This window comes from Lissotriton vulgaris, chromosome 4_1 (assembly GCF_964263255.1).
Source record: "Lissotriton vulgaris chromosome 4_1, aLisVul1.2, whole genome shotgun sequence".
NCBI classification, from domain to species: Eukaryota; Metazoa; Chordata; class Amphibia; order Caudata; family Salamandridae; genus Lissotriton; species Lissotriton vulgaris.
The window spans coordinates 763,477,927-763,493,073 of record NC_141691.1 but is presented as its reverse complement, the minus strand read 5'-3'; the positions used below and the strand labels follow the sequence as shown (position 1 = coordinate 763,493,073).

The 15,147-nt window shown below is 41.4% G+C and overlaps 1 protein-coding gene across 3 annotated transcripts in view; it reads left to right on the top strand.

Moving 5' to 3' along the window:
• The window catches only part of LOC147722555 (leukocyte elastase inhibitor-like), an 89,485-nt gene extending 75,019 nt beyond the window's left edge, over positions 1 to 14,466 (top strand). For all 3 annotated transcript variants that reach the window (XM_086965089.1, XM_086965087.1, XM_086965086.1), the window contains exons 8-9: positions 9,903 to 10,070; positions 13,228 to 14,466. In XM_086965089.1, the coding sequence (XP_086821215.1) occupies positions 9,903 to 10,070; positions 13,228 to 13,632 (573 nt within the window). In that variant the 3' untranslated portion in view covers positions 13,633 to 14,466. The remainder of the gene's footprint in view (positions 1 to 9,902; positions 10,071 to 13,227) is intronic.
• Positions 14,467 to 15,147: the final 681 nt, after the last annotated feature.

The following is a 15,147-nucleotide window of genomic DNA, read 5'->3' as shown; positions in this document are numbered from 1 at the left end:
TCTAAATCAGGACCTTTGCCTGAACTGCTCAAAGAAGTGATCACACTGTACAGGGGCCGTTCTACACAAAGTGCCCTGGGGGCGCAAAAAGCTTTTGCGCTCTTTGCGCGCCCCGGGGCACTGTTTTTATTACAGGGGTCGTAGACGCTTGTGTGGCCCCTTCTGTAATACTGATAGCGCTGGCGCACATAAAGCACCAGCCCTATCTTCAGGGGGCGTTCTCTGATTTGCGTGCCCCATGCAAATGATGAAATCCCTTTGCCTCCGTGCCTGCCTTGTATTACAGACATGGGCGCAGAGGCAAAAAAGTCTTTGGAGGCGCACTGACAGTGCACCACCTAAAAGGTGGCGCACTGTCAATGTGCCCTCTGAGAACAGCCCTCTGGAGGAGGGAAACGGGGTCCCATGGGCCTCCCAGACATCCCCTTGCACTGACTGCACCCACCTGCAAGGGGATCTCTAATCTCCTTAAAAAGTGCAGCCTGGTTGCCGAATGACTGTGAAAACATGGAGGGGCTTCAAAGCAGCTGCTCCATTTTTCACATGAATGAGCTGCCCCCAGGGCAGTGTGAGTTAGCTGCTGCCCTGAGGGCAGCGCATTTATCATAATACAGAGCATTTAAGTGACAGGTGAGCTAATTGTCAGTGTGAGTGTAAGGTGAGCAGCCTGTCTGTGTGCATGCAGGATGAGTGTAGTGCCTGTGTGAGTGCCGCAGGAGAGGTGTGCTCAGGTGAGTGTATGGTGAGAGGTGTGAGCATGTGAGTACAAGGTTTTTGGTGAGGCTGCATGAGTGTAACCGGAGGAGTGTGCCTGTTTGAGTCCAGGCTGAGCAGTGTGGCTATGTGAGTGCTGGGGTGCATCTGTATGGGTACAGGTTGAGTGTCGTGTCTCTGTAAGTGTAGGGTATGTGGTGTGCTGGTGTGAATGCTGGGGTGCATCTGCATGAGTGGTGGTTGAGTGTTGTGCCAAAGTGAGTGCAGGATGAGTAGCGTGTTAGTGTGGCTGTGTGAGTGCAGAGGGAGGGATGGGTTTCAATGAGTGCAGAATAAGAGGTATGCTCATGTGAGTACAGGGTGATTGGTGTGCCCATGTAAGTGCTGAGCAAGGGGTGTACCTGGGTGAGTCCAGAGTGAGGAGTGTGCTTGTGTGAATAAATTGCCAATAGGGTGCCTGTGTGAATGTATGGGTGTCTTTCTGTGAGTGCAAGATGAGAATTGTACCAATGTATGAATGCATAGTAAGTGGTGTGCCTACATGAGTGCAGCATGAGTGGTGTGACAGCAGAAGTGCAGAGTATGTGGCAATCCTGTCTGTGCAGGGTGAATGCTAAGCCTGTGTGAATGTACTTGAGCGACATGCCTTTGACAGTGTGTGGTTAGTGCTGCCCCTGTGTGGAAGCAGGGTGAGTGTTGTGCCTGTGTCAGAGTAAGGTGAGAGGTGTTATGTGAGTGCAGTGTGCAGCACATCAAAGCCACACCTACTGGCATTGCCAGTGCTTGTTCTTTTTTCCTTTCATCAATTCTAATTGTACGGCTGCATCTCATCTTCAGCACTGGGAACAATCAGTGTCAGTATTATCTCTATTGCCCTAGTCCCAAAGATGCTGCAATGTGTGTTAGTGATGTAGGGCTTGATTTAGAATTTGGAGTATGGGTTCCTCCATCACAAACGTGATGAATATCCTGTCGGCTGCATTATAAGTGCATTATATCCAATGGCATTTGTAATACGGCGGATGTCATGTTTGTGAGGGAGTCACCGATCCGCTGAAACATAATTTAGGCCCTTACTCTTGTAGTACTCCTGCCTTGATTTTGAATTCAAACAGTAAGCCAGGCTATCAGTGGCCTACTCCTGACCTACTCTTAGAATTAATGAGTGAGCTGGCAGTACTATAAGAGAATATATGACAGGACAATCTTTATGAATCGGGCCCGTAGAAGGCACCATTGCTGGGTTGTTTGCGCAGTGGTCTGAAATAGTGGCTGACCAGGAGCTGTGACTTTGGCTGCCTCTTGCATTCGGGTATCTATGGAGTGTGAGTAAGCGGTACATGCAAAAGGTCATCCAATAGGAGTCCATGCCAGCTTCAGTGAGCTTGGTCTTCCTATTCTCTGCTTAAACTGCTCCATTACATATTCCAGGTACCACACTGACTCCTAAATGTTCAGTTTATGCTGTGACATAACCATATGCTACCAATGTAAACCTCTTCAAATTGCAATTAAGAAATGTATGCTAGCCACGCAAAATAATGAAAATAGTCTTTATAAACACTTACATTTGGCATCATACCTGTTATGGATACCCTGAAAACATTGAAATATTATCAGATGTTTTTTACGGCAATTATTCTAGAATATTGAAAAATGTCACAATTTATAAATATTTGGTTTTAAAAGGGTGCTTGTTTATGCAAAAGCCCTGGCTCTTGGCACTAAGTGTCAGATTTAATAAAACTGAGAAATACCACAGATTTGCAGGCATACATCTATGATTTGTATAGCATTCATAATTAAGGCTTCCAGTTTCCCGTTTTTACTGATTCGCTGTATTCATTTTGAAGAGCGAAAACATACTGAAAATTGTACATGCTGTCCTTCATGAATTCCAGGCCAACAGCTGAACAGATAGGCTGCATGGGGAGTTGAAAAGCAGGATCAGGCATAGGTTAACCTCTATTTGTATGCAATGCTAATATCAAAATATGAGTGCCTGTCTATCAGTTAAATAAATAAATAAATGCAGAACTATGCCTTTTTACAACTCCATGTTTTCTCAAAACAAAATAAATATGCGTAAACACCAATAATATGGTCGTAAGTTTAATATGGATAAATACAGACAGAAATGTCAAAAAACTAAAATATCATAACGCGGGGAACCCTATTTGTAATGTATTGGGATTGACAAAACTGTCATGCAAAAGCTTCAAATACGACCTTTACAGCTTTTCAGACATATGCTCAACAGCTCTAACTCCCCAATTGTGTGATGTACACAAAGGAGATAATTCACAAACGAAAGGTTAGTGTAAATGTGGAGGTACATATTTATTTGTATTAATCTTTTTTCCATTTGTAAAACTTGTTTCCAAGTGGAGAAATCTCCCTCACAAAATACCAGGTTGTTTATGCCCTGTCTCACAGTAACAGCTCCACTTTTACCCAGTGGCGTCGGGCAGGTAAAGGGGTTTGCGGGGCAGTTGGGAGAAGGGTTTGGGAAAAAACAAAAAAACTTACCTTTCACGCTTTCATGGCGGCCGTCCCTCCTCCGTCTCTGAGAGCAGCGGGCGATGCTCCTCCGCCTTAGCGGAGGAGCCGCTCCTGCTTTTCCCTACTTATTATGAGCTGTACGTTTATGTAAACAGCTAGTGTTGGAAATGCATTGGAAATGTTAGTGAAAACTGTGACTGTGAGTTCCCAACATTTGGAGATAGGGCTGTCTGACACTACCTTCAAACTTTGCGTCCACAATACTTTGGGTGACAATGTATTAAAAATCCACTGCATGTCGAAAAATTAATTCCAAATTGCAAAGGGCCTTTTGTAACCCACACAAACGTGTAAAGTGAATAGGGGGTTGTTGTGTTGTGCACTGCACGAGTCAGCGCGAGTACATGCTTACTTAGTGCGAGGTTCTTCTCGTGTTGTTCTCTGCGTGGACTCGCGCCGACTCGTGCCTATGTTGTTATTTCATTCTGTCTCGAGTGATGTTGTGATTCAACTGTGCATCACTCGAGACGTCCCTGGTGTAAGTTATGTAGCTGTTGGCTCCAACTGTGTTGGTGTCAGTTACAGCCGATCTTCCTCGACAGTGGATGTACATGCAGGCTGTGCTTCATTTGTACCATTAAACTTCTGAAAACTACTTTCCTTGTTGGTATTTACTCAACAAATCTGGCGACGAAGGATGGAGCATTGAACCTTTAAAGAAGCACTTCCTGCCTGAATTTATAATTTTTTCGGAAATCCACTTACTTATTTTTAACACGCCTCCTTTCCAAACTGTTCTTCAATTGAGCTGAATTTCCGAGTGAGGCTGAATTTCCTATTTGAGAGCTGAGGCATCTGTGCGCACCCTTGAAGCTGAGTTTCCGATCCAGGAGCGAAGGATTTATTTCATCTGTGCGCGTCCTTGTTTACCTTCGCGTTAATGAAATCTTCCTCCACACGGATTGGACAATCGGTGAACACAGGCTATTGCTCGACTCCTCACGGGAACTGAGACCCCGTTTCTCATTGGTTTCCTTGTTTTTAATGAAACAGACAAGGTGACTTCCGTTTTTTTTTTTTCTCTATCTTCGTGTATAGAGGAGGATCTTCCTTTTTGAAACGGTTTGGGAGTTTTAAAGGCAAAATAAAAAAAAAGGAATGGTGATCTGAAGTTTGGAGAGTTTAAAAAACGCGTGGTGATCCCAAGTTCAAGAAGACGTTGGATAATCTTCATCTGGACACAGGAAAATTATTCTGAATTTCCAGAATTGGTTTGACTTTATTTTTTTTATTTTTCCATCAACATTCAAATACTGTATTTAATTATTTTTCAACTAAGACTATTTATTTACTGTCTTTCTAGTTGTACCATTCATTTTTATCACTATGTGTGCTCAAGGTTACACTCTTGCTCCCCCACAAAGTTATTGGTCTGCTGGTAGTGCCCCTTGTATGCCTTGGATTGAATGGAAGGCTTATTTTTTAAATTATATTGAGACTCTGGATGCAAATGGTAAGATGAAAGCCCCAGAAAAAAAGGGCATTTTTTTACACAGTTTGGGTCCTGAAGGATTAAAAGCCTTCAATCAACTTCCCATTTCACAAGCTAGTGGTGACATGAATGTATTTGACAAAGCCATTTATGATTTTGATAAGTACTGTTCTCCCAAAGTCTGTATAGGTATTTCTAGGTTCAAGTTTTTCCAGAGAAAACAGTTATGTGATGAGACTGTAGATAATTTTGTTTCATCTTTGAAAACTTTAGCTCTGGATTGCAAATTTGGAAACTTACAAGAAGACCTTATAAGAGATCAAGTAGTCATGCACTCCAAAAATGAGACTATACAGGAAAGACTTTGGATTAATGGTGATGAGAACTTAGACTTTGTATTGTCAATTGTTAGAAAGGCTGAGCTTTCTTGTAGAAGTGCGTTACAAGTTAAAGGGAATGATGCCTCTGTCAGTAAGAATGTTGTTGCAAAAATTAATCAAAAATATGATAGTAAAAATAGAGATACTTTCAAGAAGAAACAAGTATTTTCTCCAAAAGTAAATCCTGAAACACCAAGGATTGGTCTCAAGTGTTTCAGGTGCAACAGCAAATCACATTTGGCTAATGACAAAACTTGCCCTGGTTTAAAACAAAAATGTTCCAATTGTGGTTTGAAAGGACATTTTACTTCTGCTTGCAGAAGGGGTAATGTCAATCAAAAAGTCAAATGTATTGAATTGAATGAGAATAGTGATGAGGATGATTTCACTAATGACTCCAATGACTGCTTATTCGTTTTAAACATAAAAGATTCTACTGTTTTAAATGTGAATGACCATTCCATCAAGAAAAAGCCTTTGTGTGACATGGTTATCGGAGGTGTAAAAATTAACATGTATGCAGATTCTGGTTCACCTTATTCTATAGTCTGTGAATCGGTCTGGAGAAAATTGTTTGTACCTAGACTTGGTAGCCACCTAGAAGAAAGTGATATTAATCCCGAAGGGTATTCTGGTGGAAGGATAGATATTTTAGGTTTCAGGACTTTAGTTTTCAGATTTAAGAATAGAAAATGCATTGCCAAGTTGTATGTTTCAAAGAAGGGTCCTTCAGTTCTAAGTTGGTTTGACTTTGGCAAGCTTGACATTGTACTGGATCCTAATAGCCCTACACCAGTGATGCTGATTGATGAGCAAAATGGGATTTCTTCTTTGATGCTGAGTAAATTTCCAAATGTTTTTTCCAAAGGCATTGGAAAGTTAACTAGCTTTAAGCATGAAATTCGCTTAAAGGAGAATGCGTGTCCTAAGATACACAAAGCTCGTAATATTCCTTTTGCTGTCAGAGAGGAAGTCAAGAATGAATTAGATGGTTTAGTGGAAGGAGGTATAATAGAAAGAATAGAATCTTCTGAATGGGTTTCGCCCATAGTAGTTGCCAGGCGAGCTAATGGCAAGGTCAGATTATGCATTGACCTTCGCCATCTTAATAATAATATTATTGTAGATCAGTTTCCTCTTCCCCGCATTTCTGAAATGTTGTCTGTAGTTGGGGGATCTAATATTTTTTCAACTATTGACCTATCTGCTGCGTATCACCAGATAGAGTTAAGTGAAAAGAGTAAGGATTTGACAGCATTCATTACACCATTTGGGTGTTTCAGATTCAACAGGATGCCTTTTGGACTGGCGTCTGCAGCAGCAATTTTCCAGAGAGTCATGCAAGATATTTTGAAGGACTGTAAACATGCCATCTGCTTTCAAGATGACATTTTGGTATTCAATGATGATAAAGACAAACATATTATGGCTTTGGAAGAGGTTTTGAATGCACTTAATGTACATGGTCTTACTATCAAGCATGAAAAATGCAAATTTGGTGTACATTCTGTAAATTACCTAGGCCACGAATTATGTGCAGAAGGTATCAAGCCCAAACCTTCACTTTTAGAAGCTATTAAATCGGCTCCTCATCCTTTATCTAAGGACGATGTAAGGTCCTTTTTAGGGTTAGTTGAGTTTTACGCTAGGTATGTACCTGATTTCTCCTGCAGAACATATAATATCAGGCAACTAATCAAAAATAGAGTTGTTTTTGAGTGGACTAGTGAATGTGAGAAGGAGTTCAGTGATGTTAAGAATGCTATCTGTTCAGCAAATGCGTTATCTTGTTTTGATCCTTCCCTAGAAAACATCATTACTACTGATGCTAGCGCAAAGGGACTAGGTGCTGTGTTTTCTCAAAAGAATAAGGAGGGAAAAGAAGTGATCATTGCACATGCTTCTAGAGCACTCACTCCTGCTGAGGAAAAGTACTCCACAATAGAAAGAGAGACTTTAGCGTGCATTTGGGCTTTAGAACATTTCAGGGTGTTTGTATGGGGTAAGGAATGCACTCTCAGGAGTGATCACAAACCGTTAGTACGATTACTCACTACAGAAGGCATGTTAAGAGCTTCAGCCCGAATTGCACGCATGTCCATGCGTTTGCAGGATTTTATTTATAACATACAATATTTGCCAGGGAGAGAAAATGTTTCTGCTGATTTTCTGTCTAGGATGCCTTTACCTATTCAGGAGGATTTACATAATGAATGGGACAATTTCCAGATTGCCATGATCCATGATGAGGGTCCCATTTCCATTGATCAGAATTTGTGGAAAGAGAAATTTGAGGATGATGCTGTGTTAAAGAATGTTGGTAGTTATATAGTGAGTACTTGGCCTGAAAAGAAGTGTTTGAGTTCAGAATTGAGAAGTTTTTGGGAAGTAAGGTCAGAACTCTCATGTTGTGAGAACATCATTAAAAGAGGCGAGCGTATTGTACCGCCAGTAGGTTTAAGGAAAACCATAGTCATGCAGGGTCATGAAGGTCATAGTGGCATGGTTAGAACTAAACAACAGGTTAAACATTTATTTTGGTGGCCAGGGATAGACATGTTTATTGAAAGGTTGGTCAGAAATTGTGTGGTATGTGCCAATTCTGACAAGTCTCTAGTTACTTTGAAACCTAATATGGGTACACATAGTATTCCTAGTAATCCTTGGGAAACCATTGCCATAGACATAATGGGTCCCATTGGTTATGAATCCAAGTACGTTATAGCAGCCATTGACATTTTTTCTAAATGGCCTATTATCAAAATTGTCCAGAAAATAGACACTGATTCAGTCTTGTGTTTTTTAGATAAAGTTTTTATTGAGGAGGGGTTACCAGTAAGGATTATATCTGACAATGGTGTACAATTTATCTCTAAGAAGGCTAATGACTATTTTTCAAGACTTGGTATTGTTCATTGCACTACGTCATTATATAATCCCAGTGGCAATGGGGTTATAGAGAGATTCAATAGAGTTCTTAAAGGAGCCATACAGATCACTAGTAGCAACGATAAAACATGGGAAGTAGAGATTTTTAAGAAGGTGTGGATGTACAGAACAACCACAAATTCTATGACTGGGTACTCTCCTTTTGAGATCATGAGAGGGAGAGTTCCTAGGACAAAAGTGAACCCATCATGGTTAGTGAAATCTACTCCTTCTAAGGTGGATCTAAGTTTAGTCAGGGAAAATCTCATTCGCACCCATTCCTCAAACAAAAAATACTTCGATGAGAAATGTGGTTCAAGAAAAGATCCCAAGGTAGAAGTTGGCATGATGGTAAAGGTCAAGAAACCATGGAAGGTCAAGAAAGGTGAAAGTTCATTCATGGGTCCTTTTGAAGTCTCAGAAGTTTTAAAAAATTCTGTGAGACTATCCAACAATAAAGTTTGGAATCTGAGTAGAATTGCTATTCTCAAGGCCAATAAGGATGTTTACTGTAACGAGCCTGTTCCTGAACATGCTGATTTCTCTTTTTTGGATGAGGACGCTCATGTTACAGAGGTTTCACCTTGCTGCTCAAGTGGTAGTTTTACCAATCAGGATTCTACTCTCACCAGTACTGCGGGTTTAGATTATAGTTCCACCAGTCAAGATGCTACTGTTTCTGTACCAAAAAGAGTCACTAAGAAACCAAAGTGGTTATCTGATTTTGTTGCTTTTATTATGAAAAAAGTATAATGTACAGTGTTTTTTTTTTTTTTTTCTCTCTTTCTTTCCATAAGGGGGGAAGGTGTGTTGTGTTGTGCACTGCACGAGTCAGCGCGAGTACATGCTTACTTAGTGCGAGGTTCTTCTCGTGTTGTTCTCTGCGTGGACTCGCGCCGACTCGTGCCTATGTTGTTATTTCATTCTGTCTCGAGTGATGTTGTGATTCAACTGTGCATCACTCGAGACGTCCCTGGTGTAAGTTATGTAGCTGTTGGCTCCAACTGTGTTGGTGTCAGTTACAGCCGATCTTCCTCGACAGTGGATGTACATGCAGGCTGTGCTTCATTTGTACCATTAAACTTCTGAAAACTACTTTCCTTGTTGGTATTTACTCAACAGGGGTGTAATGAGCCTGCAGTCTCTTTTTCGAGTGATATGCAGTGTGCCTCTGGTGCGAAACCACCATTGCGGTCACAAAGCATTTATCGATTAACAAGATGTAAAATGGGATAGTAACAGATTTTCAAAGTGGAAGCCGTCCTTCAGAGACAGCTTCTTCTACCTCGTGAATCGAGGCTGAGGGCATTAGGGGTAGCAGAGATGGTCGAGAGGACCACTGTTTGCCCCCCTCTGTCATTCACTGTATTTTGAAAGAATTTAGCATGCAAGAAATGCTAATTTTGCAACGGAGGTCTTCCGGCCTCCATTCCATCATTTGCAGCAATTTACAAGGAGTCGCAAAAAGGCTACAGCCTCATAAATATTAACGAGGTAGGGCTTTCCGCACCTGCTAGTGAATAAAGCTTTTGCAATGCCACTGTTTATGACATGAGTCCCATCGCAAAATGAAGGTGGAGGTGTGCAAAATTCGCCAAGTGGTTTGTGACTCCTCCTTTATACAGCAGGCCCCATGGTACCTCATCCTAACCTTATCATTAAACAATCTGAGATTCACGCAAATTTTTATTGAGTGCACCAGAGGCTGTCATTTGAAGACACTAATGCAATCATGCGCACAAAAAGGTTTTGCGAATCAGTCCGTATGTGAATCGAATGCCCCTCCATTCTATCACTTTATGCACAAATAAGTGGAACCTTTCTTCTTTTCTTTATTGGTGTAAGCAAAATAGTTGTGTTCAAGGTGTGATATTCCCTTTTTGTAGGCTACATCTACACCTGTCCAGATGATGTTCCAGAGAGGGGCATTTCACGTGCTCTACATAGAAGAACTGAAGACCACGGTCCTCGAGCTCCCCTATGTTGACAATGACCTAAGCATGATCCTACTGCTCCCAGATGACATCAATGATGACTCCACAGGACTGGAACAGGTAACAGCAGAAAACAATCTCGTGCTATTTCAATTAGTAACACACTCCCATGTGGTCTGATGCCGGAGGATTCCGCCCAACATAACTGCAAGCACAATGTTCCCTTCCGAAGATTTAATTTATAACAAGACTCTACTGCTTGTTTTGTTTGCCTGGAGATTGTAAATGCCCAGGCATTTTTCAAGTCGTTGTTTTGCCAATAATATGGAGAAGCAGATATTATAAATGCCAAGATATCCACTAATAATCAGATATCCATCTTGAACTAGTTTATTTTAAGGAAAATACCATTGACTGCTTTCAGTACACTCAGTGACTGAGTCCTTTCCTAAGGTGAATCCAGTTGGTGGATCTACCCTGATACGACATGTATTGAAAAAGACGTCAACGGAAAGATGATGTGTTTTAATGTCATAGCCTTACATGACAAATGCTACTGGATGAGGCGAATAAAAACTCATTGTTTGGGTAAATACCCTATTGTCGAGAACCCGAGAATGCCCTAATGCATAAATCAAGACCCTGACATCACAAACTATTTTACGGGATGACCTCACACACCTCCCTGGGTGTCATGCTTCATCACTGGTCACCCTGCACTTGCAAAGAATTGTTGAGTGTAGGGCAGGCCCTCTAAGGTATGGAGGATATTTAGAAGGAAAATGAGGATAAAGATGCAGACAAGAAAGGGACAACAATCTTGACTGTCTACCCTGTGGACTTTCGCTTTTAATGGTGGAACAAAAGTGAGTCTGTTAAAAACAGATTGGATGTCCCAGAGAGATTATTGCTCCTACACCCAGCATGTCAACATGTTTCAGTCCCTTCTATGGCTCCACCTCAGGGGGTGGTTGTGTTTTGTCAGGACCTGGATCCCTAACTTTCCCACAATTGACTCCCTACATACGTCACCAGCATACAAACATCCAGTACAAGCAATATGTCTCTGCAGGAGAAAACAATCTGCTAATTATGCAAGGTTCATGAGATCATGTGACATCAAAAATACAAAAAATTAACAAAACATAAACAAAACATGATGACAATGGCATATAGAACATGCACAAGAGAGAGAGAGAAAAGTCTCCTTTTTAAGACATTCTGTTTCAGCTGTGTCACTGCAAACAAAACAATGTCATAGGTAATCACTGCAAGCCAGAGCCCCTGCAAACTAGTGGACAACTGCTCCATCTTTCTTGTGCATGTCCTATATGTTGTAGTCATTATGTTTTGTTTTCGTTTTATTAATATTTTATATTTATATGTCACAGGACCTCGTGAACCTTGCATAATCCAGATTTTTGTTTTCCCGCAGAAACATATTACACGTAAATTTTGTATGTATGGTGGTGTGAGAAATTGGGTTGTTGGTTGAATTGGGTGGCAGCCCTGCTCAAGGAACAGCCACAATCCCTCTCAGGGTGAACCACTAAAGTCACTAATTCAACCTGTGCTTAACCCTCTGGTATTTTGGCACAAAAGCAACCAGGCTTAACTTTGAGGCAATGTGTAAAGTATTTATGCTGCTCACAAACAGTAATATTGTGGCAACACAGCACATAAAAAATCCCAAACAAATGTAAAAGAATATGGTAAAGTTCATTAATTATTTGCATAGAAAATGTCAAAAATTCAATCCGTTCTCCCGGAGCTATGAATTTTTAAATGGTGGATGTCACCGCAAAACAATATGGGCAAACTAGAGATGGGATGGTTCAACCGCCCTATAAGAAGTAGGCCAGTAGTACTGCCATAGGAGCGCTGCTGTCACCAGGGATCCTCGATCCATGGCGGTGATATGGCGGTCTTGAGGCCACAATATTCTTTTTGGAGCTGCTGCGACCCCGCCAAGCATATTACGAGTTTCCTCTCAGTCATGGTTTTCATAGCAGTGAGCCCGCCATGAAAACTGTGGCGGAGAGGAAGCAAAGGGGGCCCTACAGATCCCACTGTTGCCTTTGTGGCAGGGGATGCATGCATGTCCCCTGTCTGCATGCAACCCCAGTTTCTGCAGGGCATGGACTTGACAGTCCATGCCCTGCAGGAACTTGCTTTGACATTCCCATTGGGCTGCCTTTTTTTATAGTCACCGCCGTGGGACCCCCGAAGTACCGCCAGCCAATGATGAAAAAAGTTGTGACCTGTGTGCACACAGGTTTGGCAATGTGGGAGCGGGGCTCAATATAAGGCCCTTTGTCTAAAAGAGAGGTGTTGCCTTTCAATCACGCTTGCTCACATAGTGAGTCGGGTTATGTCTCAGTTGCACACTGAGCTCAGAAAACTCACTGCTTTGCCACATACCTATAAAAAATAAAGGGAACATTGGTCATCATCATCCAGGTGGCCAGGGTACATACGATATGAAGAGCTGCAAGGCCTGCTACCCACGGTCACAATACATCCTTAGGACCCAGCAGAAACCCAAAACATTTACAAGCAACAATTGCCTTTAATAAGACAGAAGACTTATGTGCCCATTTCTAAACCCCCATTGAAAAATAAGGACATTCCTAAAAGGAATAGTATTACACAGGCATTAAGACATGGCTTAGCTCGCAATAAATGTTCCTTAGAAGTGTCACGCCTATGTTATGGGAATGTCATGCACAAAAAGGCTGAAACTTGGCACTCCTGTGTAGGTGACTTTCTAGAAACAAGCTTTTTGTTGGAGATTAGGACATCTCATGTTACTATAAATTATTTGTCCTTTGCGATTCCTTTATAGACATTATTTCAAGGAGTTTTTCATACTAAATATTTATAATGCTTACACAATTTTCAATTAATGAGACAGGTTAATGTGCTCTCTCTGTTTGTAAAATAGACATCTGGCGTAAGCACCTGACATTTAAGACAAGATGTCAGACTATCTAACTCTGTCTAGTAATCTCTGCATGCATCTCCTTTACCTGCTATGTCTATGAATGCACTAAACCATTCTGTAAACAAGTTGCTACACTGGCAGGTTTTATTATTTCCTTTTTGATATGCTCGTAATGCTGAAGGAATAGTTTTTTATACAGATAGAAACACATGAAAATAGTATGAGTGTCAGCACATAGATGTGTTTCTAAGTTTCTCTTATGACGGCAGCGATCAATTGCTATTTTTCTTGGTTTAGCCAATTTCAATTGTTTGTCCTTTATCCAAATTCTAGCTGGAAGAACACCTGAACTTTGAAAACATAGCCAAGTGGTGCAACCCAGAGAATATGGAGATGTCTCAAGTTGAGTTGGACCTGCCCAGATTCAAGCTGGAAGAAAAATACAACCTCAAATCAACTCTGAGCAGCATGGGGATGAGTGATGTTTTCATGGAGGGAAAAGCTGATCTCTCAGGAATGTCTGCCAAAAGGGACCTGTTCCTGTCCCACATCTTTCATCAGGCCGTTGTGGAGGTTAATGAAGAAGGCACCGAGGCTGCTGCTGCCACTGCAGGCATTATAGCTGTAAGAAGTCTCCCCGTCGCCGTGAAGTTCGAGGCAGACCATCCTTTCATCTTCTTTATCCAGCATAAGATGACCCGCAGCATCCTCTTCTATGGCAGATTCTGTTCCCCATAGTGACCAATGTGGCAGGCTGTGACACTAGATAGGGTTAAAAATTTGGCACGTCATGTCTCACATTGTACTTAAAAGATGCAGCAGTATATTCTACTAATAAATCATGGGGAAAATAATTTTGACATGAGGGAAGAAACGAAAAGCCAGAGGGAGAGAACAAACAAAGAAAGGTAAATATCCACTTTAGATTAGGTTAGTATACAAACCCTTGCAATCAGTTGATTGTGTGTACTATTTTACGAAAAACAAGGGGGAAAACAAAGGGTACATAGGAACCGAGGGTGCATATTATTTTAAAGGAATAACAGTCCTTACAAGAAACAGTCGGTCTCACATCATGTCAATTAATTTAGCCATGACTCAATTTCTTACTATGAAACTTAAGACCATATTTGTTCATAGTCAAAAGTAGTGGGTATCACCAGAAGAACACAACATGATTTACTCAGGCAATTACAAGTGACACGTGTACAAATGATTCCATTTATCTCACCATACAAACAGCCACAAACCAGCCCTCTCAAGTTAAATATACAATAGTCAGTATGCAAGGTCGACGACATTTCACCCCTTTTTTTTTTTAAACAGACTTTATTGCCTTTTACATAACAGTCATCCATTTCGGCAATGGTGGTACAGTTAATTTCATAGGATTCGCATGGACTGTAAATTTTAGTACATATTATGCATATACTACTGCATTCCTGAGAAAATGTTGTCTAACAATCCACCAAAACATTTGCAACGTGTAACAACTGTGTAATATTTGACATGATAATAAAATATATGAGAAACTGTGCACTTATATTTAAAAATAAGCCTTTCTGTTTTAAATCTGTTTTTATAATATCATAATCAAACCATCACATTAAGTCAACAACATTTGACAGTAAAGTAATGAGACGCTATGAGGAGGGTTGCAACTGTGCCGTTCTCTGTGGCTCGTTGAGTCGCCCAATCATTAAAATTCCAATCAGGTTATCAGAATCCTACTGCGAATCTGAAATGAAATGAAATGAAATGAAAAAAATATTTAATAAAGCGCACTGCCGCCAAGCGGCTTCCTGGCGCTAGGGACCTGTTCAGAACTCACAACGGGAAACCAGGAGAACTAAGAGGGAAAAGCCTGAGAAAAAAGGAAAATTTTAAGGGCCTTACGAAAGTGAGTGTAGATGGGAATGGAGCGAATGGAAAGTGGGAGGCTATTCCAGAACTGGGGGGCCAGGACAGAAAACCGAGTACCGCCCGTTCTGGATTTGCGAAAACGAGGGATGTGCAAGAGAGAGAGAGAGGAGGATCGGAGAGTGCGACTAGGGGCGTGAGAAGAGATGAGAGAAGTGATGAAAGAGGGAGCAGAACGGGAATGAGCTCGAAAAGCTAAGCAAGCCAGTTTGAAGAAGGATCTGAATCGGATAGGGAGCCAATGAAGAGATTTGAGAACGGGAGTGATATGGGAGGATTTGGGGAGAGACAAAATGAGGCGAGCGGCCTGATTTTGTATGGCCTGGAGCCGGC